At 35.4% G+C, this 27,272-nt stretch overlaps 1 protein-coding gene across 1 annotated transcript in view; it reads right to left on the bottom strand.

Moving 5' to 3' along the window:
• HBS1L (HBS1 like translational GTPase) overlaps positions 1-27,272 on the bottom strand; it is a 71,318-nt gene that overhangs the window by 43,046 nt on the left and 1,000 nt on the right. Inside the window, exons 2-4 of the mRNA XM_009281580.1 lie at positions 24,141-24,206; positions 22,046-22,183; positions 19,595-19,789 (exon numbers count right to left, since the gene is read on the bottom strand). Coding sequence (XP_009279855.1) covers positions 19,595-19,789; positions 22,046-22,183; positions 24,141-24,206 — 399 coding nt within the window. The remainder of the gene's footprint in view (positions 1-19,594; positions 19,790-22,045; positions 22,184-24,140; positions 24,207-27,272) is intronic.

Genomic DNA, 27,272 nt, shown 5'->3' with positions numbered 1-27,272 from the left:
AAAAACCTGAACATGACTAAATAAATTAGAGGATGAGAAGGACACAGACACTGACATTAGATCAGGCTGAAGTGGATGGGGTGGAATGTGTTATAACAAGACAATAACACATTTTCTTTCCTGCCTGGAACTTGGCCAAAATTTCTGAAGTTTCACCATTTCTCTTGCCACTTCAACACTTCCTCCCCGACTAAAGACAAATGGCACAGAATACAGCAGTCAGCTACTGCTGCTTTCTCTTGCTGTTCTTACCTGAAACAAACACCTTCCCATGAACTTTTCTGGCCATCAGGACTTTTTCAAATTATATGTATTCAAAGAGTCCACCACAAAAATTAATGCCACCTATTTAAAGCTATTTTTTCTCTGTGATCCTTTATTACACTGAATGGTGTTCATTTACTTTAGAGTACCTGATGTCCCAGAGAAACCTAGTGTCTCAGAGAACGGTATAATATATATTTTTATATAAAACTTCCTACTGACCTCTGTTACAACTGTGAGCATTCACTGTTTTAGCAAATTAAACTTGTATGTCTCAATTTCTGGATGCTTAATACGACATTCCAGTAAGCATCTATCTCTAAGATGTTACGTTTAAGCAACACAATTCAACAAAGGAATGCATAGCTCCGTTCTGTATGTAGACCATTGGTATAGTCTTTCCACAAACACGGATAATTGGTCTGATTTACATTCACAGTTAATATATTAGGGGAAAGAAAGGCACTGTTACTGGAGTAAAAGTCTCAAGATTTCCAGTTTCACTAAGCCAACACCTCCCGTGTAAAAGAACGGAGATCTGCTGTACAGAAAGGCGGACTGGGGGATTACACAAGAGATTACACAAACATCAGCTGCCTCCTTTTGATGTTTCTGATACGTAAACGTGTAAAGGTCCAATAGGAATTCACAACAATCAAAACAGCGACTTTCTCATCCGTCAAGTTTTTGACAAGAATGTCCCTGCGGTATTTCTCATGCCTACTGCTTACAGTTAAATGGACTAAAATCCAGTCTTTCACATAATCGTAACTCAGCATAACTCATCCTGTAACTACTGAAACCTTATTTGTGGGAGGTGTATTCTTTGCACTCTAGCAATGCCAACAATGCCCCTTCTCAATCCGTAACTGAAGCTACGATCTGCTGTAAAAATAATTTATTAGACATTTGCAGTTGTTCTGTAACAGCACCTTTACTCTCCCACAAATACACAACCATAAGTCGTTGGTGGTGTTTTCTAATTCAACGAATTTTTCTTAAATGACTGTGAATTGTCTTTCACTGAGATTCAGAAAAAGCTCAGTCTGGTATTTCTGAAGTGCAACTTCCTACCATAAATGGTCATATAAAGAGCAGAGTCAGCACTATGGGCAGGATAACCCTAAAAAGATATCCCCTTTAGCCAGTCACTTAATTGAACAGAATACACAGAGTCCATGCAAATTACCAGAATTTCTGTTAAAACCTTGGCCCAAAATGAGTATGTAAAACTGAAAGTACAATATGTACATTCTATTACAATTATATTGAATTTCCAAAAATAACAGACAGCAATTTCAGGTTTAATTCTTAACTAATATTATAATGCCAGAGGATGGTGCTGTTTGCCTGCACATCATCCAGGCAATTCAGAAACAACATCATGCTTTTTATACATTGACGTTATCTAGGCAAGTACATTCCCGTTGATTGTATTACAGGAGTGCAAGGCATTTTACAAAAGAAAGCTTTCCTGATCCACAACTTCTATTTATGCACCAAAATTACTTCAGTACAAAACAGAAGTTTAAATGTAAGAATAGTGAACAAGAAAAGCGTACCAGCAAACTGACAGTATAGAAAAAATAAAATCATCTTACATCTGTTCAACTCTTTGACAACCATTCTGCAAACTTTCTCCAGAAACTTAATGAGGTGGCCTTTTAAACTTGCAGAAGACAAAATGTATTTACTAATCCTGCACAATTAAGTATGTTGAAACTGCAAGTATTTTCACCTTTTATAAGTTCCGGAAAATTGTATTTTGCAAACTTTTAGTGTAGCGAAAATTTCAAGGTCAGATTAGCTAAAACCTTATTTAATTTAATTTAGGTTCTCTGAATTCTCAACTCTCCCACTCTGCTGGTGACATTACAACCACACTTGACCCTGACTGGGCCAGGAAGCTGACATATCTGTGGGAGAATTAATCCTTTTTTTTCTTGAAAGTCAGTCAAATCTGCAAGTTTTTACTTGTCCACACATTCACTTTTTTATTTATCTGCAATATTAGCCCTCTATAAGAAAAATACATTTACTTGATGCCCCTCCATGATTTCAGGGATGGCAGTGCAGATTGCAATGTCAGCATAGGGTACATTTCAGAGTGGAAGATTTGTGGCTTCAGAGGACCAAAAGAATAACCTCATCATATATCAATAATTTATCAGCTACTGAAAAAAGCGGTTTAGGAACTTATGTAAGACATGATTGCAAAGAATCAAAAATGCTCAACAGATTGAGTACAGTTTTAAAGGAGAAAAAAAAAAATCAGGGTCCAGCAGTACAGCAATTATTGAAAACACTATGTATACACACACACCCCTTACGGTAAATTGAAACACAAATGCATTTAATAACAAAACATAGGAATTGTTCATGAGTACAAGGGAGACCGACTCACTTATTGACATTGACTTTCGCATTTCTGCTTGCAAGGTTATGGTAATTGAACAGCAAATCCTCAGAGATGTCCCCTTTCAGTTTGTGGGTTTTTTCTTAAAAAACCCCAAAAGATAGACATTACATATTTTACAAAAAGTTAGCCAAATACTCCAATTTTGAAAGCTTTACCTGTAACAAAGATGAAAGGAAATGACAGTATGTATTACAATTCCACTAAAGGTAAAGACGGTAGGAATGGTGGTATGGGATTGCCAACAGAAATGGGACTGAAAAGATTATGCGTGTTTCTATTTCAAGGGTTTTTACTTTGCATCGTGACAACATTGACTTCTTGATCATCCTCGCCATGCCCACCACCCCCTACTCAATAGAGGTGGAAACATCTTCCCAAGCCAGTAGTTAGGGCACTTCTCCGGGATCCGGTAAAACTAGGTATAAAGTCCCTACTGTAACCAACAGAAACTGTAGATGATATGTATATCATCCAGAGCACAGTAGGAGTTCAGACTCTTGACAGTTTTTTGGGGTTTGGGGTTTTTTGGGGGTTTTTTTTGCACTTTGGTAAGCTACAATCTTCCAGTTAAAAATTATTTCACTATAGACTACTAATTGGCTTTGGGCATGAGCCTCGGTTGAAAGACAACCATCTTTGTGGGGGATGTTCAGTATTTATTCATATACGTAACTCAAAGCAGACCTATCTTGCATTTTTGGTACAAATACTTAAATGCTAGTTAAATTCTACATAACCATATAGCAGAGACTTGAACTCAACAAGAACTGCTTCAGGCAATTGCTCTGCTTCCATTAAGACAGAAAATTGCTACTGAAGAAAAAGATACTAAGGTACAAAGACAAAGTTACAGAACTTTTTCTACATGAACCATAAATATTCTTATAAAAAACAATGTACCAAAGAGTACAGCAACTCTCCATATTGAAAATTACAATTAGTTACAAGAACACAACCAAAAAGTCGTTGCTGACCAAAAAAACCAAACCTGTGATACGGTGAAAACTATTGTGCTATTATAAATCCCAAAATAAAAATTATTAAAAGATATTATTTTAACCAAAGAAATTAGACACAGTCATTTTCCAAATTGTCACAAAACAAAGTTTAGTGCTTTCTTGACCGTGAGCAATTCTAATTAATTGAGGAAACTGACAAGGAAAAAGCTGACAGTATTCACCAGAATGGAAATAATGATGCTGGAAGGGAGGCTCCAATGAAGATGAAACCCGTAAAACACAAGACTGACATTGTACAAGCTTGCCCGCTTTGCAGAAACGATCGTGTTCTATGCGAGGCCTCCAGCTCAGTGAATAAGCAACACCTTTTACTCTGGATGGAAAAAAAGCTTCCGAAGGAACAAGAATAAGCAGTGAAATAGCTTGAATAGCATGTTACACATAGTAAGTGCTCTCACTTTTTAAGGCAGTCTAGCAGAACAGTGTCTGTCCATGTGCCACCAAGACAACGGAAATTTTTTTCAGAGCAAGTATTTGTAGCTGTGCACATGGATGCATCTACTTAAGATAAGTAGCTAACTATTGTAAATAAAATTTCAAAGAAAAAAAAAAACGAGATGTCTGCTCACATGAACTACTCACATGAACATTCAGCTGATGGAATGATGCAAAAGGTACCTCTGATAGCCGACAAGCCCAAACTATAGAAGAACTTCCAGACCTAGCAGCTGATAAGCCCCTGATTACATAAGAGCTGTATTAAAAGATGGAGGATAGAGTAGAAGATATTATATTTTACAGGTTTTAAAAAACAGCATAGCTCAAAGGTACTGTAACTTGAAAATCCTACCTCTTTTGCTATTCCAACCAGTCCCTTAATATCCAAAACTTAAGCAGCTACTAGAAATGTACAACCTTGTAAAAAGTTAAGTGATACATTAACTGAGTTTATTTTAAAAAGCTGTGAATCTTAAACAGTTTAATACATACATTTAAAAGCCACCTGACCAATTACTTGGAAAAGAAAAATGTTAAACGTTCAGATTTTTATCATTTTTAATGTATCAGAAAGAATAAATGTTAAGAAAGGACAAGTTGGAAACAAAAGGCATTAAAAACGCGTTGTTCTCCTTTGCACATGTAAATGAGGTAAAGTTAAACACTTCACACAATCTGTTCAAAGGAAATTTGCTGAGTGAACATACACCTTTTATAGTACTCGTTTTACTAAGACCAAATGTAAAATAATGAAGCAAAACACATACGCTTATCAAAACCAAGCAAAATAATTAAAAAGGTGCTGGTTTTCCTTTGTTTTTTTCCTCCAAATTAGAGACTAATATTGATCGAGTACCTGCTCTTCCACTCCTTTACTATTCCAAGATTTCAGATTAAGGGGTGGTGTTTTATGCCATTAGATCAATTTCCCATTATTCCTCATTTACAAAATAATAAGTAGCTTAAGATTTCAGATTAAGGGGTGGTGTTTTATGCCATTAGATCAATTTCCCATTATTCCTCAATTACAAAATAATAAGTAGCTTTTTAAAAAAAATTAACTGCAGGATCGGAATTCTTCAACAGAAATCTCAGAAACACCACTTAAAGTTTTAACCCTTTTTCTTATATCCAATTCAGCTTAAGACAATTAAAATGAAATTACATTTATAAATTATTTCTATGTAGATGGGACAGTTTAAGTATTCTGTAGACATTCAACATCAATTTTAAAAAGGTAACACCAGGAGAAAACACTTAAGATTTCCTCTTTCTAGCTGAATTTTGTTTTCAATGTGTTCTTACATCATGAAACCAAAGGCTGTAGGTGCACCATCAAACAAAACATTTCTACAATATACTTGCAACCTACAAATTCAGTATTAAAGATTATGTTTTACAATGTGCTATTATTTAGCAGTGTGCTCTCCCTACTTCTTATATTAGATACCACTTAAAATCCGAACGTCTTCGTATGATCATCCAGAGTCTTACTCCTCTCCTTAATGCTGTTTTCCACTCATGGTGGAACGTCAGAAGAAAAACAAAGGGAAATGAGGCTTAAAGTCTGGGCACGTTCTTATCTACCAGTTTTTGGTACTATGTCCATAACAATGGGGTATATGAAGATGTGTTATTCCGTATGTGACTGCTCTCTACTGGAAGAGACCTTGACTGGTCATAATTATTCTAGAAAACCAGCATTTTATTTTATCTTACTACTGGGATTCAAAGCTCAGCTTTTCTGATATAGCTAGCTACATCACCACTAGCAGCTCTTGCTGGTACACTTTCCAGATATTCCTGTGCTGTAAAGGACTTTTTTCTGTATGTACCTCCTAAACTTCAGCAACTCCTGCCATTTGGAAGAAAGAGTACAATCTCAGTTTTGTCCTCAGTGCTACACAGATGAAAGTTCAATACATCACACACAAACCTACTCAACAGCAGCTGTCTTTAACAAAAGACAAATAATAACTACATACATCCCTAGAAGAGGATGACCACATTCTCAAAGCACAGCTTGAGATGCAAGCTGTTAGATAAAGCAGTTTGAAACTACTAAGGCATATTTTATTGCCACGTAATTTTCTTCTAGTTCATTTTTGTCAAATTTTGTTTGTCTTCTCTGTAATACCAACAGGCTTTGACATCTAGTTTTGCTGCTTCCTTTAATTCTAATTGAAGGTACCCTGTTCATTTCCTAAATGAACAGAATTAATTTGGCACACTGCTATCCTGCCCTGTTCATATATTGGGTACATTTGAAGAAGGGCAAAAATGCAGAGGAAGCAATGGCTATTAAAAAATACAAAGAATATGGAGAAAGAAAAGCTTTAGCTTTAGCATTCTTTGTTATTTAAATGTCTTAGTGGCAACACATTTACAAACACAGAATCTTTGAAACCTAGGTGTGAAACTGCTAAAGACTCTGAATCTAACTTGCAAAACAAACTCAAGCTGCATCAGTGCAGTAGGCTGACCAAGCGTACTGAATTTACATGCAGTCCAGAACTTCTGCAGTATTAAAAACAACATATTAGCAGAAAAAAAAAGGCAAACAAGTTCACACATCTATTACAACAATTTTAGAGACAAATCTTAAGCTATCCGAAAAGCCGCGAAGGCAATTTTCCTGGACCACCACTGTACACCACATTGTTTGTAAAAACACTTAAGCTATAACAGATTATACACAGGAAAACATCATTCCATAAGAAACCCATTATGGATGCTACCAGCAACAATGGTCATTGTTAGGGATTTAGTGAATCTAACACTAATTAGATGATTAAGCTGACAGTAGGGCTTTCAGTAGCTAACTGATATACAATCCTAATATTAAGATCTAATTGTATTTATCAGAGAAACCATTGCAAGAAGTGCAGATACTGGTCAAGCTGAAGCAAGCAAGGTAAAAGTAAGCTACTTGACATCCATATTTGAGAAGCACAAAATACATTAAAAAAAAAAATCTGTTCTGCATTAAAATTTAGGAAAAGTTTATAAAAATTGCCCCACCCTTCAGCATCAGAAATGTATTCACTTACATAGTTAAGTTCTCCCTTTTTAATTGCAGTATGTTTTACATTATCTGCATTACTTATCTACACTTGCATTATTTAGGTATATTATTACTCTGAAAATTTCTTTAACTATTCCACATTTTCCTATGAACTCCTCTGGCGCCAGCCAAACATTGCAGAATTCCAGAGTTATCAAAGATGAACTTGCTTAATTAAGTCTAGAAAAAATGGAGACTGAACATCACCACAATCTGAATAAGGGGGACCTGTATTTGGAACAACCTATGTATAGATGTGATGTGAAACATAGCATTGGAGGCCCTACTCTTCATTGCCAAAATCAGAGACGCGAACTGATTTATAAAAAGCTGCGTATCTGAGTTTAGAAGAAAAACTGAATATAGTAAAATATAACCTATAGTTTTAAATAGGCTTTGCAAGATTTATCAGATACAGATGAATGCCAGGAAAAGTTCATTTGCTGGTCTGAAGCAGTGCATTTCACTCTATCATGACTTCAGAGAGGAACTTGCATGGACTCGAGTTCATTGCTTAATGTCTTCCTCTTCCTTGATGCAGTGAAAGAGTAGTTAGACACTTCACATTTACAGTAGTACCTGCAAGCACACAGATAGCATCCACAACCTTACAATGGTTTGTTCACGTATATATCAGAAAAATAGTGTTAAAGCATACAATTCAAATCACATTTTTGCCTTGAAAAATGTTTACTTAAAATCTTTAAGTGGCACTTTTCCTCCTTTTTCCAACTTAAGCATAGCACTTGGTGTATACGCAGTTTCACCATCTTGCCTAGTTGACAAGCAAAGTTAGTCATTTTCCTGTTTATGTGGGTCAGCAATAGGGAAGAGGAAAACATTAAAAATAGGAAAATGTGATTCTAAAACCACAACAAGTGGTAACAAGGACTCAAACAAGGAGTACCCAAAACAACTCAACTCATATTTTGGAATTAATTAGATATAAAATTTCCATTTAGGCTGAGCTTTTACATGCAGTAAAAATATGGAGGAAGAATTGAAGCAACAACCAGTCAAAGCTCTTCCATGTCTCTGCCAATTGGGCATCACAGCTTCTGCACACACAGGTATTTTCCATATAAAAGTTACCTAGTTTTGCAAGCTTTTGGCATTTTAAGCATGAATTTCTACCAGGGATTCTGACAGTAAACTCATGAGTTTTAAGTGTAATGGCCATTTCAAATGTCACAAGTCTAATAGAAGGGAGGAACCTGGGACTTTAAGCATTTGTAACTGTCCACTCTGAAGACTGAAATGCTAGTTTTGTGAAAGAACACGGAAGCTGAGATGATGAAAAACGGATAATATTTTGTCACCCAAGAACAAATCAGTTTCGGTGCAAATAGAGGCACACAAGTAGTGGGTGGCTGGCCTTTCTGTTGGCATATATGTGGCATAATACACTGGAGTATGCAACTAGTATGTTTTATAACAATACTGAATCACACAGAATTAAAAAAAAAAGAAGTATGTTACTGCAGAAACACATCCAGAAGACAGTACAGAGATAAAGTAGGTACTGATAACACAAATTTTACAGGGAAGGAACAATAGTATTTGTAGTGAAAGACACCTAGCATAAACAGACATTGTAAAGCAATTTTGTGTTTTAAGCTTGCATTTTTACACCTTCCTGGCTTTCACCTTTTAACTTCATTTCTGAATTTTTACATGTGTTTCCTATTAGCATTCAAGCTCCTTTTCATCAGTAACTGATATATTTTAAACTGTTCCTTTTGCTCCCACAGTTTTGGATTTGATAGGCCTCTACTTCTAATGTTTAGAAGTCTTACTAGTTTCTAGAGCTGAATTGCATTGGTTTACACCTGCGAAATACTCCTGTCTTAGCCTTGTCAACAGCCTTGCTTTGAGTAGTCAAGTGCAAACTTCAGGTAGGACTTACAATGTTTAAATTAATATACAACAGCACTACAGCAGCAATCATTCATCTCTAAAACTTAACAGGATTTAAAAAAAAATAAATGTGACTCCAACCATACTTTCCTGGCACTCCAACAATCACATCTGAGAACTTAGTAAATTCTTCACTTTACCTTCTAAGGACACAGAGAAAACCAACTGATGGCTGATCTTTACCATGACCCGAAGGGACTGAAATAGAAGGCCAGTGTAAGAACAAGCAGAGCTACTGTTTCCTCAGGATCTCTGGTTCTTCTGGAATCCCAAAGTTCTAAACCGGACACAATCATTTGCAGTTTTATCTAAGCTCTCTTAGCTTCCAAGCAAAATACCCAACTTTCATACATGATGTACTCAGCTATGAAAATGATTGACTTTGTATTGGTTTACGCTTTGTCCGAAAAAAAGTAAACCAAACTAGTGTTGAAGGACCATAAAAGAAAACTCAGAAAAAGCCTGGAGTGTCACTTTTTCCAGTGTAGGTGTACAGTGTGTATGAGGAGGATCTCAAAAAGGTATCTCAAAGGATTTTAAAAAGCTTTTCATTGCTGGTGACACATTTTTCCCTGAAATAAGCCACTTCCTTTCTAAAACCCACACAGTACCTCAGTGTCAAGATTCAGTAACTTCTCAAAGTCTGTGTATATATTTTTCTTACACAAAACAAGGAAGTCTTAAATTCTCATTACTTTCCATGATTTAAGATACAACTATATCATCAGTCATGTCAGATTTCAAACATTTCCACTCAGTAAAGAACACCTTCTCTTTGTCACAGACTGAATACATACGATATCTGAGTATCATTAAGTATAATGGGCTCTCATCACTACAGCAGGCATGTGAGAACTGTCATGTTACTGAAAAGTTAGCACAGCCAATTGAAGTTGGGGACAAAAATTTCTTCTGAGCTACCCGGGTAAAAATAATGGATTTTCAAATGTGCAAAATCAAAGCATTAGAGCCTAGTATGATAAATGGAAGTAAAACCTGAGGGACTTTAAGCTAATGAAAATATATCGTACATCACCATTAGACTTCAGAATGTTTGCTCCTCCAGAATTTCTTTGGAATTCTCCCTATAAATAAAATCCAAAAATATCAGTTTGTTTGTTTTTTCATTTAAGACTCCCAACTTCACTTGTCCATTAACCACAAAGCAGAAGTGATAAAAGTTATGTTAAAGCACAATAATCTGCATTCTGACACTTTGCACTAGGCAGCAACTGCTATCACAGTGTCCATCTGTAGCATAAAAAGACAGAAGACAAAAAAGTATTTGTCCATGGACTGAGAAACGCCCATCATTCTGAACCAAAAACAAACCTTGCTGCATTCAACCGAGCGAAAAGAAAGAGCTAATTACATTAAGTCACATTCTGGTAATGTTTGCGGGATTTTTGTTTATTTGTTACTGGTGTAAAGCAAAAATGAAGGAAGATATTTATACAGGAGAGGCAAAAAAAGAATTCTAGAAAATTGAAAGATAAACAACATAAACAAAATGCAAGCTAAGCACCTACTAATTTTACTTGTGGCTTGTATTCTTGAAACCGCCCACATTGTCTTAATAGCCACGTCAAAAACCTGAATACATGCAGTATTAATAAAAATCATAAGTCAAAAATAAATGCCAGTGAAGAAATGTCTGGTTCTTTATTAAGAGCTGCAAGCAAAGCAGCATAGTCCAATATTTAGAAAACTAGACTTGAGCTTGAGACCTGTGCTCTATTCCTAGATTATCTGGCATATCATGAGTAAGGCTTTTCAACTTCCTGTGCCTTACTTTCAATTTTGACTCTTTACTGTGAAGATTGTTTCTTATTAAATATTTATATATATAGCCCTATAAAGGCCCTGTTCTTGGTGCTGTTCCTGAGAAATCACCATAACACAAAATAGCCAGTGCCCCCACAAAGATATCTCAACTACGAGAATGACTTCACTGAAAAAAGACTAGATTCCTTGCTACCCCAACAACAATCAAACTAAATATGCTCAGTTCATAGTAGTTTTAATTTCCTGCAAGGACTGCACATTTACAGACATCTGACCTCCTTCTTGCTTGTACATCACTAAAACCAAAAATCTTAGTGTCATAAAGTGGTTAACAATTCCGTTAATGGTGCCTGAAATGGAACAGAATCTAGCTCACTCACTAGTATCTGTATTTGCTCTGCAATACTAACACGGGCAAAAAGAAATGGAAATGTAGTTTAGCCAGAAAAAGCAAGCAGAAATGAAATGAATATGCAGAGAATGCAGATCCTTTTGACTCAGAGGGTACCATTTTTACATAAACATTTTTAAGAAATTTGAACTTTAAGAATTGTTTCTCAGAGAACCCATACAAATTAGCTAAATTTCACCAAACAAAAATTCTTGCTTCTCTTGACTATAGTGAAAGCAAAGTTATTGCAATAGTGTATTTCAAATTGCAATTTCTGAACATCACTAATACCCACTGCTGAGATCAAGCAAAGGACGCCTGAGAAATGCTACATATGTCACGAACATACATCACCAGTTAAAGAGGTTTATATTAACATTTCCTTCTTTGATTTTATGGACAAGAAGACTCAAAATAGCCAATTGAAATATTAAAATAATGTCCATCTTCATCAGCTATTACCTCCATACATTGACATGATGAGTAAATACTTCACAAGAAACTCTTCTCTAAAATCTCCATACTCTCATTATAAAAAGAGTAAGACAATTTTCACTATGTCTTCATAAGTCTGTAATTCTTAACAAATTGTTCATGAGTTCTTTCAAAATATATCATTTTAACCTCTGCAGTCTACAACCATTTTATGGGTTCTAGTCATCTTCCGGTCATTTTATTACCAGAAAGTGGTAGAGAAGGGCAATGGATTATTTTCTAAAGGAATCCTACCAACACTACGCATCCAAATCAATTATTTGACCAACAAACCACTGACATATCCCAGAAGTCACTGACAATTGTTTTTAATGGGCCATTTTTAAGTATGCAATGTAACATGTACACAAACCAGATAAAGAACACTTCCATGATGACATAGACACCAGAAACCCATGAACCATTTCATAAGAATCATTCATCTCAAAAATCACCTAAAATTACAAACTGCAATTAGCTTTTACTTTTGGTAAAAATGTGTACTTCAACAAACAGTCTGCATAAAGGAGCAACTGGCTGAATAGTACAGCAATACTAAAATAGAGACACATTCCGACTGAATTGCATTAAGACAGCAATTTGGGAAGACCAAAAGAGCTTGCTTCAAGAAATAAATAAATAATGACCACTGGCTTTGATGTTTGTTTCATCACATTGTCTTCTAGTGCAGACCAAACACACCAGTTTCACAAAAGAAGTTTCTCTTACTTCCCCACAGAAAATCCTGTAAGGTCAAAACCATTAGCACACACAGAAGTATAGATAACTTGGACTAATGACATTTCCTCATCATCTAAATAGCAGTCTAGACATAGTGAATTAAACATAAAATCTACTTAAGAGTTTATCAGCTGTCTACACTTCACACAAACCAAAAAAGGCTGTAAGTTATCCATAAAAATTCAACTCAATTGCCAAAGAAACAAAAAAGCAGGAAAGCATCCCCTTTCAGCACTTTAGGAAGTTTATTTTTATTGCATGAATTACAGTGTGATGAAATTTTTGGGTTTTTTTCTTCTCCCAACCACAATTCATAATCAACATTTAATCAAAAATGTTTTAACAACTTAGAAAAGGTGAGCACTTTAGATTTGAAAGAGATGTGAATGATTGTATAACCCTAAACTACTGCCCTTGTATAAGGGTACTGTAATAAACTATATACATTTCATAAAGACAACCTATATCCTATCTTCATACAAATATTTTGTATAGCTATTCATTTTTGCAGTAGTAGTAGTTGCTCTTTAACTTTTTGCATAAGTGTAGATTTTCAGAAATTGTTGATTACTGAAAAATGTAGTTGAATGACACGATTAGAGGAAATAGGGCAAAACACAAAATTGCAAAGACTACCTCACTACACCACTTAGTCTCTTAGAAATAAGATTTTGAAGTACCACCGTGCAACAATTCCAGAAATTCAAGTAGCTTGCTGCCTCTGAAGCTTAAGATCCTGAGAACTGTCTGAAGAATTCAACGAGAAATTACTCATATAGTTATTTCTGAATAAAAAGTTAAAACCAGGCATGTGAAGTTTTAATCCCATGGGGTTTTTTAGATCTGAAGCTTATGCTTCTAACATTCTATACTTTTCTCAAAAGTGTTTTCTGTTGTAATTAAAAAACAGCTAAATATAATTAGTTAAATCACATCCCAAAGGGTACACAGCATCTATCAGTTTTGATATCCCAATGGGGGTTGTTATTTTCATACTCTTCTCATACTTTGACTTTCAATTTGCCCTGGTTTCCCAAAACAAGTTCAGATAGAAATCAGCTAGAAAAAGGAAATCTAAAAGAGAAAAAGGGAACAGGTGTTTAGAGACATTTTAAGAATGTTGATTTTAAGAAATCAACTGTAGTAGCTCTAATTTCTACTGTAACAAAGAGCTTGAGAACTAACTTTAGACAGTTGCTTTTTTCTTACTTCACTGATATCCTTTCCTTTTTAAGATCCAAATAAGGTTTAAGAAGTCTATCAAAATGATCTAAAAAGAAGCTTTACAAACCCATTTCTAACGAAAAGCAAACTGGAGCCTCAAGATGGTATGTGAAGACACGCTAGTAGATGCCAGGTTTTGCCTTACTTTCTCCAAAGGAATCTTCCATGGAAAGAAGTATGCCCATGCAAACCTAGACAAGAACCGGAGCCTGTTTCCACAATAGATACAATCATTATAGAACATTCAATCACAACACTATTTCTAACAGTTAAGTTAACAAGAAATTGTAATTAAGTCAATCCTTTAAGAATATGCATTTTATTTAGGTACAATGTCCGCAATGGTGGTCCAAGCAACATCCACAAGGCAATTTTATATTAAAAATATTCAGCAGCCACTTAATTATGTACAAAATAAATTTCATGTACAAAATACCTTAGAAGTATACAGTCTGAATACCAGAAGTAGTATGTCTATATAGTTTAATATTATCTTTTTTATCTCCATATGCAAACACAAACACAAGTACTTTGCAATTTTAATATGTGAATTCCAAAACAAATAACACAATTAACCCGTATTAGACAGATACACACTAGCTGCAAAATGGGGGGGAGGGAATTTTTATATATACATCAATAAAATAAGCTCACTGTGTTAAGCATAAAATAGACAGATATAGTTAACGAGAATTCGAACATTCATTAGGCAGAAACACTTCAGTGCAAAGGCCAAACACAGACTACTTACACAAAAATGCCATATACCATATCATCATGCAGTATTCTAAGACAATTAAACCTGTCACTAATGACGCAAACCTGGTTCTCAGTAAGGAAATTAAGGAATAATTAAGGAAATTATTAAAATACCTGTTTTGTTTAAAAAGCAAATAGAGTAACACATTACCTTTTGTTTATAAAAACAAAACTGTAAAATTTTCCAAGCATGGAAATAAAAAAATCTCTGCTGAAAATTAATTGGAATTCAGGTTTATCCATCACTTAAGCACCTCTGCAGTGTTCAGCCTGCAGGTTTGTACTAGTTCAACACTCACTTCAGGATTCAGGATTGCAAACTGAAGAAAAATCCCTCCCCTACTCCTTATAAACTGAACAGCATGTATTGCTTCTTCAAGATCACTAACAACACTGAGACAAATGCAAATGAAAAAGTATTTACATATGAAAATCTAGCTACCTAACAAGATCCAAAGTTGTTTACTAAGGTATCAATCCCACAGTAAGATCTGCGATAAACATATAACGCTGATGCCCTTTGGCTTCAGTCACTTATTCGAAGTTTAATCTGCATGAAACCTATGGCAAAACTGAGCTCCAGGTACTACACGTTGCCACCTACTACTTGTACATACTTTCCAATGGAATCCACAGGACATATATTTAGGTGTATGTCCAGTTCAGGCTCTAAAATTATTAAAAATGCTAGGAATTTTTATGCAAAGAAAAGCAGCCAGGGGAATAAGAAAACAGACCAAAACCAAAGAGAAGTTCAACAAGAATAAGGGAAAAATGAAGCTATTCAATGAAAATTTAAAAAAACTTTATGTATTGGAAATCTCTACCTACGTTAATTAGGGTCTCAAGAGTACTTGGAATGTAAGAAAGCAAAACCACCTAACAATATACCAGGCATGATGATGCCAATCTTTGTACAATATTTTACTTTTAAAAATTAGAATTTCTGTACTAGAAGATACATACAATTTCGGGAAAACTGAACTTTAATTATAAACGCTCCGAATAGGACATTTTGCCTCAGTGGGAAAAACAGACTTGGACTTTCAAGCAGTGGGAAGTTAATATTTGGACTTGCTACACAGAAACTGATCACTGAAAAGCATTTCTAAGTGTTCAAAAAGCAGAATTTGCTATTAAGACTAATTAATAAAACAACCAGTATACAATCAGTGTCAGCCAGACTTCTATAGGAAGTCTTCTGAGGAAATAAATCAATTATGCTCCTGCTCACGAACTTATCAGATCATAGTATGCACACTGTATTGTATTATTTACACTTCAATGCTTTAAGGCACTCAGAATAGGTAAGGATACAGGTGGCTAGATTAACATGTCGACTAGAACATAAACACTGCAGCACTGTCATTATATAAAACTTTTATTAGTAAGGGTAAGAAACATTAATTTCATTCAAGAGGTCAGAAGTCACACTGCTCATAGTCCTAAATGATAATAGCATCAACTAGACAAACAAGCAAAAATATACAGAACATGAAATTTGTACCTGAGAGCACTGGAACATGTTTTATTTTTATTTAGTAACAAAATTGTAGTGCAACCTGAAGTCAGGAATAAACTTAAAGTTTTTGTCTTCTTTTTGATGCAACATGCTCAACAAAAATTAGATTAAAACTAGATGAAAATTATATCTACTGTTCCATACTAGCTGCCAAGTTTAGCATGAAGAAGTGTATGGCAGTATATGAACAAACGTATTTTTCTAGTTGCAGCAGTACCTTTATTGCACTTATTGCTGTTCAGGACCTAAAATACTGACATTGACACTGGAAATATATTAAAAGTAGTAATGTGTACTAAAAGGAAAGTTGAAACATACATGCAGGTACTAATTTGGCTAACAGGGGCACCAGAATCTGGTAATTATCAGCTAAAAAAAAATAACTCCAGAATGTCCTGATTCTGATCTTCCATATAAAGATTCAAAGTAACAGCAATGGGTGCAAACAGTAGAAGATAATATATTTCAATAACTAAAGGAAGTTTTCTTCAAAACAGACAAGAGGCAGACACAAACAGCACTTATGCTTTGCCTGATTTTTTTTTTTTTTCCATTGAGCAAAGGCTCTCATGCTAAAGTTGAAAAAACTGTTATTCCAATACTTTTCTGAAAGACTTGAGAATAAACCATAGAATCCTAGTGAAACTTCTCATGAAATACATCCAACATGTATATACCTACAAAATAGCTATTTTAAAATTCTGAATATCACATTTTGACAGCTGATTAGAGAATAAACGGGGGGGGGGGCACACAATTTTAATTGCTTGCTCCCCTACAAATTTGGTCCCATCAAGAACTATATATGTCCTATCACAACTAAAACTGTCAAAAACCTGAGGTTAGCGAGGCTTTTAAAAACTAAAGATATTTCTGTTGTAATATTGTAATCAGTATAAAGATAGAAGAGAATAGTGACATTGACTGGAAAATACCAATTACAAGACTGGCAGTTTAATAACATACCTTATCAGAAAGCCTAACTTCAAGAACATTTAATAAAACAGTCGTAATATAAACTGAGGTTTCCGCTCCCCAAACTATGCACCACATAGCAAAACTAAATTGCTTTACAAAATAATAATTCAGTGTTCTTCCCAATGAACTGTATCTTCAACACCTAAAGAGGTGTTTCAAGAAGTCTAATGGTGTTTATAGAATTTTGTACATGCAATATCTAAAGTTCAAGACTTTGCAAAAGTTAAAAATGTTAAATTGTCAGTGAAAATTAGGCAAAAATAAAGATATTCAGTGCAACAGGTTAAAAGTTCACATACAAATTTGTTACCAAACAGTGAGAACTGTAATATGTCAATTAAAAAAATAAAAAAATTCAATTCTGGATTATAAATAGGTCCTATATAATTAGAGGGTTTTTAATATACCAAGATACAAACACTGATTCTTTTTTTTTTGCACTACTCTCTTGTAAAAGCTCTTTTTTGGTTAGCTTTGACAATATCATCAGGAGATGCTGATTTGAAGTCAAATGGCGTTATGGCTATTATAGGACCAGTTTCCTTGGGTTTTACATCTTGTACTTGTCTATTGTATAGGAAAGCTTTATGCATACCAATTGTGCGCCGCTTATAACCTTTTGGAGGATAACGGAGACACAAGGTTAAAGCAAAAGCTGAAGGTCTTGCACGCAGTGCCTTCATCCATGAAAGGGACAAATCCTGCCTCTTAGGAGTAAGCCCTCTTTTGGGTTTTTTATTTGTTTTGGCAAAACCAGAACATTTTCCTTGTTTTTCTTTTAAAAGTTTAGTTTCGGGGCTTAAGATATTTGACTGTCCTACCACATTTTCTTCTGCAGATACACCTGCATTTTTCACAAGGACACTTAAATCAATGCTGGTTCTTTTAGAGGGCCTCGATTCAGCTACATTCAGCATGGGGACGTCTGTCCTTTGTTGAGTTTTATCTACTTCAATAGTCTCTGCTATTAAATCCGAGAGTGATAAATTCTCAACTTCCTTTAGTGGAGAAACTTTAGAGAGGGCTAGAGAAGACAAAGATCCTGTTAGCTCTGGCATCCCACCTGAAGTTTGGGGTTGACTTACTAGTTGTGATAATGGTGAGGTTCCCAATTTCTTATCAGTGAGACTTGCTGTTGACTGGCTATAAAGATCAGCCAAAGAATAACAGTGGCTAGCACTGCTTTCCTGGTGCTCCTGAAGTAAGTCAGCCAATGATGTACTTCCAGACCTTAACACTGGCAAAGCAGCCATGTCTGAAGAGGGGCTTTGTTGTTTTCTACTTTGCACAAGTGAAGAAAAATCTTCAAGAAGTTCATTCTTTCTATTTACAGTATGACTGACTTCATTATCAAGAGCCAGTTTTCCTAAAGCACTTGTTAAACACGGAGGACTGTAAAAATTTGTATTACTATTACAATCAGAAGTATTTGAGGAAACAAAAGGAATGCTGTCTTCAGGACTCAGAGAATCACAAACCACAGTCTGCCTCAGCAAGGATTTCAAGTCCCGTGTTTCCTTGCATTTCAACTTCTTAAAGGAAGAATTTCCAGATGGGTTACTTCCTATGCTAAAGTAAACATCTTCACTGCCAGGAATCGAACTTACTGCATTAGCACTTTCTGGTAGTTGATTCTCTGCCTGTTTATTCACAGGTTCACAAAACGATCCTTTACACAAATCATCACTGAAAGAAGATGACAGAACAAGTGAAGAGGATTTCAATCCTTTCCTTTCTGATGTAGGTATATTGGATTTTTCAGCATTAAGGAGCATTTTGTCATTTGTAATTAAAGAGTAACAAGCTGAACCACTTTTAAGTGTCAAGTTTCCAAACCCAGGTTGATTGGTGTTGTCAGCAACATTTTCTACTGCACAAGAGAAACTGTCTGTATCAATACGCATTTCTGGGCAACAAAGTAAGTCTCCTTACCTTACAATAGCCAATAATTTTCAGATGGAAGTGCAGTCACAACGAAATATCCATTTTTTTTTTTTAAAGTAGACAGCAGCAACAAAAAAATCAAGAAGAAACATGAAAAGGCATTTAATTACTAAGTGTTATCCAAAGACATGCAATGTTCTACAATTAAATCACAGGTATCTACTGAAATACCTAAGAAACTTTAAGAATCAGCAAAGAATGCCAGTAAACATTACGAAGATTTAAGCATAAATCAAAATATGAAAGTTACTGTACAGGCACTACCAAAAAAAGGGAGGTATTGGGGATGGGAGATGTCGGTTCACCAAACAAATAATGGAAGTGCATAAAACTTAAAGATGTTGTCCAACTTTTAGGACATGTATTCATTCAGTTAAGTCATATATTAGAAATCAGAAATTTACTGTGAACTGCAGATGGTTGCAGTTTGAATTTAAGCAGACGCTAAGGTTTTATTTTGACTTCTAGCTCAAGAAAAGCTACTGTTTCCTTTAAATGTTTTTAGAACACAGAAATAGAAGAGTAAATCGGTCTTCTTTAATTTTCTAATAAATGACTAATGCAATAACAAGCATCTTCACAGCTTGTAAAGCCAAAATTAAACTGTACATAGAAATGAATCATCTTGAATGTAAACAATTAAATAGAAATATACCTTTCGTCGTCTTTCCTACAACCACAGCATCCTCATTCTTGGTCTTCACATTTTGCTTACTGCCTTGTGAAAGCACAAGATCCAAAGCCTTCTGTACATCAAATTTACTATCCAGTACTGCTTGCACCATTGTTTGCTCTGGTACAGACTCTGCCAAAACTTCTCTCATTTGATCAAGGCATGAATTAAGACGGGCTAAAAGAGACATATTACTGTTACAAGCCGCACAAAAAACTGTCTTAAGCGGCCTAACCACTAGCACCGCACATCTGATTAACAAAAACAGGAGAAAAATATCATAGTAAGAGATAAAACCTTTAGAAATTAATTTCAATCTCACTTATTGCCATGATAAACTTCGCTCCCAAACCCTGCAGAATATTTGACTAATTTCAGATATTGCTACAAGGAACATATCACTGACTACTATTTATTAGTTTATAAAGCTCAATATTGAAATACTTTGATGTTGTAAAATTAACTATCTTCACTGCAGAGAAGAAATACAAATAATCACCTTTAAAATTATCCAAAGTAATTTAGTAAGTCAACATGGAATCCCATTAAACAGCACATTTTAAGTGTTTACAGATGCTATAATTAACACCCAAAGTAAAACAGCATTTTCAGGGGCCTCAGGCCTTATCAATTGAAAACTCTGGATCAACACGCCAGGTTTGAAACTACCTGCAATCTTTACCTTTCCTAAAACTGTAATACATTTTTTGGCAATCAATTTTCTTTGGAGCATATTTCTGCAACTCGTATAAGCCTTGACTAAGATAAGTTTCTTAAGTTTTGACCTGCTGCACAACAAGAGACTGAAAATTCACCAGGCTGCCACTCACTGGAAGTAGTATGCTAATCAGATATACCAACACAAGAGAAGAGAAGAAAATCTTCCTGAATATCACAGTTTCTGCCAGTTCAGATTTTAGAAAACAGGAACTGAACAACAGGAAGACGACTATGGATTCTTTATTTGAACACCTCCTTAAAGATGGTGATGTTTGAAGAACTTTGCTAAAGGAATTCAACACCACAGAATTCCAACTTCCTCAAGGTTGCTTAAATCAGCACCCTCCATCTGTAATCAAGTCAATGTTCCCCAGACATTGGCTCTGCAAAACAAGTACTGGCACACAATGTGCTGGTTGGACATTTTATTATCCAACGCTCAACAAGGATAATCTTGCCAAACTCTTTCCAGCCAGATTGACTACAATCAATAATTTTGTATTAATGGCCAACACTGCACGCTATACCAAACATAACAGGTCTTGTAGGACCGCTGCTGTTTTCACAGTAGAAATGGTTATTTCTAGGTTTCTTTTCCATCTTTTTTTAGTCCAGAATATTACTTTCCTTCTTGTTCCAATATCAATTCTTAACTGATCGAGTCTGTCAAAAGCATTCTGAAAAGCCAGGGTACCATATTGTCTACGTCACCTGTATCCACATACTGGCTAATTCTTTCAAATTGCCCTCTACAGCATTATTTCCTGCTGTGAAAACATGTATATTACACCCCAATTTACCGTATTTACCCATATGTCTATGCATTAGCATAGCTTCTACCAATTTACTTAACATGGACTTTAGATTGTTTCTCAATTTTCTGCAACTTGTTTTAAATAGCAAAATTCATTCATGCATTTTATTGTCTATTCATTCACCAACACACTTTAAGCTTATCAACATATTAAAAATAACCCTGATTATTTCCAAAACATTAAAAACTAAGTTAACTACTAATAGTTAGGAAAAAGATTTGTGAATCTTTTTCACAAAGCATGTAATTAAACTATCAGGCAGCAAGTTTAAAAAACAAAAGCAAGTATTTTTTCCCTAACTAGAAAAAAAAAACTAGAAAAAGCTCAGAACTCGGCTTATAACGTGGAACTCATGGCTGCAGGATTGAATGGAAGCCAAAGTCTAATGAATTCAAAACAGGGTAAGAAAAGACTGTAGAGGATACAGGTATCTAAAGATATTGGCTACTGTTTCAAGGAGATGTGTGACTGAAAACCTCTCAAATACCGCTAATTGCTGTAATTTGGAATGCAATACAAGCAAAAGATCATTCTACAAATAGTTTTTCTAATACTCTTCCCTAAGCATTCATTTGCGGAGTCAAGACCCTGAGCTATATGGATGCTTGGCCTGAGCCAGTACAGCTGTTCTTATGTCTGAATTTCGTATCAAATCTCATTATTCCTAATAAGAAACTAAGAACATATTTCAAGGCATGCAACCAAGTTACAAGTAGTATACATAAGGTAGTTATGAACTTGACGAATCACCACTGAAGCTATGCTCATGAAGGGTGTTATTCTACAAGATTACAGAATTGTGAGTAGTGTAAGTCGAGTAACATTAATTTAAGACTATTTTAGTAAGCCCTTAATTCATAAGAGATTGTTCTGAGAATTACTTATTTTCTATAATTACCTCTATCAACTTCAGTCAACTGATGATTGGATGTAAAATAATCAGCAGTATCATCTGTACCTTCATAGCCATATTCTTCTTCTAATGGCTCAGCAAATGTTGCTGGTTTGTCTCGTCTGGAGTAGATAAATTGAGCTGCTGCATTAGGTAAAAAACAAAGTATTAAAAAAAAAAAAAAGTCGAATCTTTTTTCCTCCTTTAAAAACAAAACATATCCAAAGGGAAAAAAAGTTGGGATACTGACCTGTTACAGTGGTTTTGGGGGGCAATGGGACACTACTGTATAATGACTACTACCTGAAGACTGTACAGAGCATACAGCAGCTCATGCTAGTCATCATCACAGTGAAACCACAGGCTGGGCAATATCCTTGTATTCATGTAATGCAATAATTCTGCAAAGTTCAGCATTCAAACAAAAGAATATACTCCAGGTTTGAAAAATAGTATTTTCTATACCGAATTACCATCTATGGCCTAGTGTCTTCAGAATCTTACTCCACAATTATTTTTTTTACCTCAGTTACAAGTGAAAAAAAATTAGCATGAAAATAATGTTGCTTTTACAGTATGGCACTGTCAAACTACTGGTAACAATGTAATGGAGTTGAACACATTCTTCTCTTCTAGGAATTTCATTAGAAATACAGCCCCTGAGTCAAAATGTATATTCACACAAAACTTTAAACAAGTGCTTAATTCCACTCTGATTTAGCAACACATTAAGGCATATACAGATAAAACTTCTTGCTGAACATGAGCCCCAGTCATTACATACTCTCAGAAATGTACAAAGTATAATGTAAACAAATTTCCTTATGTTATTTAATATTCTCCCCAGCTCTGAAATATATACTGAAAGTATATGCATATCCAGAAGTTAAGTAGTATAGCCTTAGCAACTGTTTCCCAAATGCATACCATTTCATATTCAATCACCATAACTGAAGCAACTATTAAAAGATTGCTATACAATCTAGATCAGATTATTTTATAAATGAAGCTTACGTAAAAAGAATTCTTAGGAAAAATGCTGTGCACAAGCAGGGATTAGTTTTGCAATTTAGCAGTTTATACTTGATTAAAAAGTAAACACATTGCACATTTTCATCACAAAACACAAGGCTACCTTAATTCTTAGAAAAGGTCTGAGAAATTCTAGCAATTAAACTTGGAAATTGAATGCAAGACAATCTAAATTTAAATCAGGGAATGTGACTACAAATAATAAAAATACACACCTAGATTTGCTTATCTAAAATCAACAGGATGACAGAGGAACAGATTTTTAAAGGCCTAATTAACTCAAGCACCTGCGGCCAGAGGTCACAGACTACATCACAGGCACAGTACATTTAGATCCAGCCTGGTTACCTGCAGTAGCACAGCTTCACATCAACATCAGCCATACTATTTTCAGGGCCTACTCAGCTCTAGAAACACTGCCACCAAATCTGGGGAAACCCTAAACTGATAATCTTGCCAGAGATTTGACTGGAGAACACAACCTAACGGGCTGAATTCAGCTGGGCTGAGCCACTCCAATTATGTCTTACCTGAGCACACAGCATCACTATTTTTATACCTACTATTTTTTATACCTACTTTGCAACATTATAAATGCCTGAAGGCCTATTACCTCCACATGACCTTGTATGACAGCAGAAGCCAGCGATGACCAGTGCTGCATCCCACAGTAAGACTCCTTACCCCACATTTACTTAAACTTGTGTAAAAGACATCACCTACCAGGTGCAGAATCACAACTGTTAAGCCCAGCTAGATCCTACCAACAATTTTAAAAGATACCAAATGTTTTAAGACTATCAACGCATTCCCATAAACCAGATTTTTACATTATCAAATACATTCTGACCATCCGAGATAATATACTTGTATGACTGAAGATGTGCCCAGTTGTCTAATGTGACTTCCAAAAGCATAACAATGCCTAACACTACCTGACTTTAACAGGATTATGGCTGCTAGGCACTTTTCAAAAGTTTCACTAGCTTTTAAATATTGTTTTATTCTAGAAATAAATATCACAGCAGGAATCAATGGACAATGCTTATACGTAATCATTTGAACTAACCTGTTGAAGGAGAAATGCAATAATCATCTTCTACTGATTGGCCATACACATCATCATCTTCAAAATCTATGAAGCAGAAACAGTAAAATTAGTCTGCACAATTTCTAAATACTTAATATTATAATTCAAAGGGTAGTTTTTACACAAGGTTTTAAGAAATTACGCATCTCTAGTATTCCAGAAGTGCAGTTAAATACTGTTTATTTACCTAGGTAAGAAATTCTAAGTTACAATAACAGAATTTTAACATTTAATATTTTATTCATTAGGAAAGCTGAAAATTTTCAAGAGCTGCCATGCTTCACACCTCCTCCTTCAGCATCTCCTTTAGAAGGCTGCCCTCACAGTCCAAACCCAACTTTCTACAGTTCCACAAATCTTTACCCATGGCACTTCTCTTGATATTTCTGCTTGACCTCTCAATATCTTAACCACAGACAGTTCAATTACAATCTCTACTCCGACAACTCAGGATCAGCATTTCTACTCCATACCTATCTACTTCTCAGTTTTCTTCTCTGGTCTATCCTCATGGCCATCTACCTTTCAGCTCAGGTTCAGGAAGGCAAAAACACAATTCACGATTCCCTTTGAATATGCAAAATTGTTTCAGCCAAAAAGCAAGAATCTTATACAGTTACTTAAACATAGCCATATACTTTCCCCATTAAAAAAAGGTATCAGGAATCAGTTATCAGGAAACACAAAGAGAAAGTAAATTATCTACACACACACTCCCAAAAAAAATCCTAGTATTATGTAAATCTTGAAAATAAATTTGTAATTTTCACTAAGTAATAATGAAATACATGAAAAAAAGTAATGAACTATTTTTAAAGATGTATTGCATACACTTGGCAGTTTCACAAATAACACGTATTCTTTGTTGTTTTAAAAGAGTGAGAGGAAAAAGCAGCTAACAGCTAAAAAAAATCTGCACTCTCATATCAACTTACAGACCACAGAACTGGGACATTACAGACACTGTATCCATCTATAAAAGGCTCAGAATTCGGGACATGAAAGGTTAATTTATCTCAAAATAAACTTAACTCTATAATTCACTGTAATTTTCAAAAAAATGCCAACCAAAAGCAGTAGCTAAAAGGGCTGGCACAAGGGTATGAAAAGTTTAGTGAAAACCCAGGAATCTACTTTGGAAACTAAGTATCACGAGATAAAGAAAACATATTATAGGCTTGTTTTGATTGTTTTGTCTTTAAAAAAAGAGCATATTGTTACCTACTTTTTGACCATGTTGAAAAGGGGACACTGTCTCCTGGTTCCATGCTAGGACCAATTAATCTCTAAAAAGTCTAGAGAAGACATATACATTTTTTTCAAGGTAAGTACACTTTTTGTAGTTTGGCCAATACTTGGAAAGTGTCAAGGAGAACTCCAAGATGACTTGTGTGAATGGTTAACATTCAGTTAGTAATAAGTGAAATCAAGGTAAGTCTTGTCAGTGCGCATTACTTGAATCACTTGTATATCCCATACGGGTTTAATTTCTAGACTAAAAGACACCTCAGTGAAAACGGCTCAGCTTGCATCGACCATAAAAATAATTATTAAAAAATGACAGAAATTACAGAACAGAGTAAAAGCCACAGAAGCATCCACAGTAACAGCTGTATCACCAACATACTCTCAACTGGAATATGACATTCAGTTCTGATCACAATACCTCAAAAAGGAGAGAGCAGAAATAGAATATGGTCAAATAAAGGCCACAAGATCTAAGGCCTCAGAAGCCTTCCTATGAAAGGAGACCAAAAAACACTGCAAATATTTACTCTAGAAAGGAGACAAATAATTGGGCCAGACAAAGCATTACAGAATTGTAAGTGGCATAAAAAGAACATACGGCATTATATTAAGTAAAAAAAAAAAAGACACAAAAGTGTACTTCATTTGGGACAGAAATGATTGTATGCAACTACAAAAGTAGCATATGGTGTAAGTATAAAGACCACACATATACACACTTCTAATTAAACCTGTCATGTAACACAACACTAAAGTTTCAAATAGCAATAGCAACTTAAGCCTCATATGGCTACAGCAAATTACTATGTATCTCAGCAACCTCATTAGAAGAGATTCTAGTGAGTGTACAAACACTGAAATGAATTCTACAGATTGGGCACCCAATTTCACAGATGACAGATTCAGCTGAAATCAACATTTCAACCAGTCTGTGATGAAAAAGATCTCTAGAGGATGAAAGAATCAAGCAGTAAAATCCCCAATCCAGTCTAAGATTTTGCCTATATTAGGTAAATTTGCACTAGTAAAACTTGCAAGGTAGGCCACACAGATGTCAGGGCTCACATGGATTTACATGACTTCCCTGAAAATTCCAAGATCACAGTGCAAAACCCAATTTGTGCTACTATAATATATACATATTGCATCTGTTCACTCAACAGCAAAAGACCAGAGACAAGCAGAAGTATTTCTTGCAATTTTTTTATATAATCTGACAAAGTGAGGCAACAAAATAGCTGCTCTCATACCAAAGGGTTCTTTAAAATACCAGTATCAACTGGAAGTGTGTGCATTTTTCCACAGCCCAAGCCAACACAAACAAAACCTTTGAGAAAAAAGGGTGCAATTTACAGTTTGCCTAAGTTAATGGGACAGGGCACAAAGAAAGCTGCAGTACTGCAGATAGGAGACGAGTTCTTACACAAGAGCTTGTTCATTCCATGCAAGCTTAAGTAAAATATTACAGAAAGGTGTCTGAAAAACAGGTTCTTCCTTAGATGCTCAACTCCATCTTCAGGAACTACATTTCTTCTACGAGGAATGGCTGTTGCCACTTATCTATCTATGGCTGAACACCAGCAACGATTTGCTGGAGTTAAGACCGGGAACACAAACTTTTAAGCCTTACAAGACTAAAGAAGGGCGGGTTCAATTCTACTGAGGTTGGTTTTCAAGTCACTCCCACCCGCCCGAAAAGCAGTCAGCTTCGGCAGCTTAAGGCAACGCGGGTAAACCCTGCCACGGCTTGGCCTGCGCGCCAGAGCCGCGCTTTCCCCGTGCGAAAGCTCCCGGGAGGCCCCGGCAGCAGGGGATGGCCCTGAAGGGCAGCAGCGGCGGCGGCAGCGCAGCCACGTGCGCCCG

This window comes from Aptenodytes forsteri, unplaced genomic scaffold (assembly GCF_000699145.1).
Source record: "Aptenodytes forsteri isolate BGI_AS27 unplaced genomic scaffold, ASM69914v1 Scaffold82, whole genome shotgun sequence".
Lineage (NCBI taxonomy): Eukaryota > Metazoa > Chordata > Aves > Sphenisciformes > Spheniscidae > Aptenodytes > Aptenodytes forsteri.
This window is presented reverse-complemented; position numbering and strand designations above follow the sequence as displayed.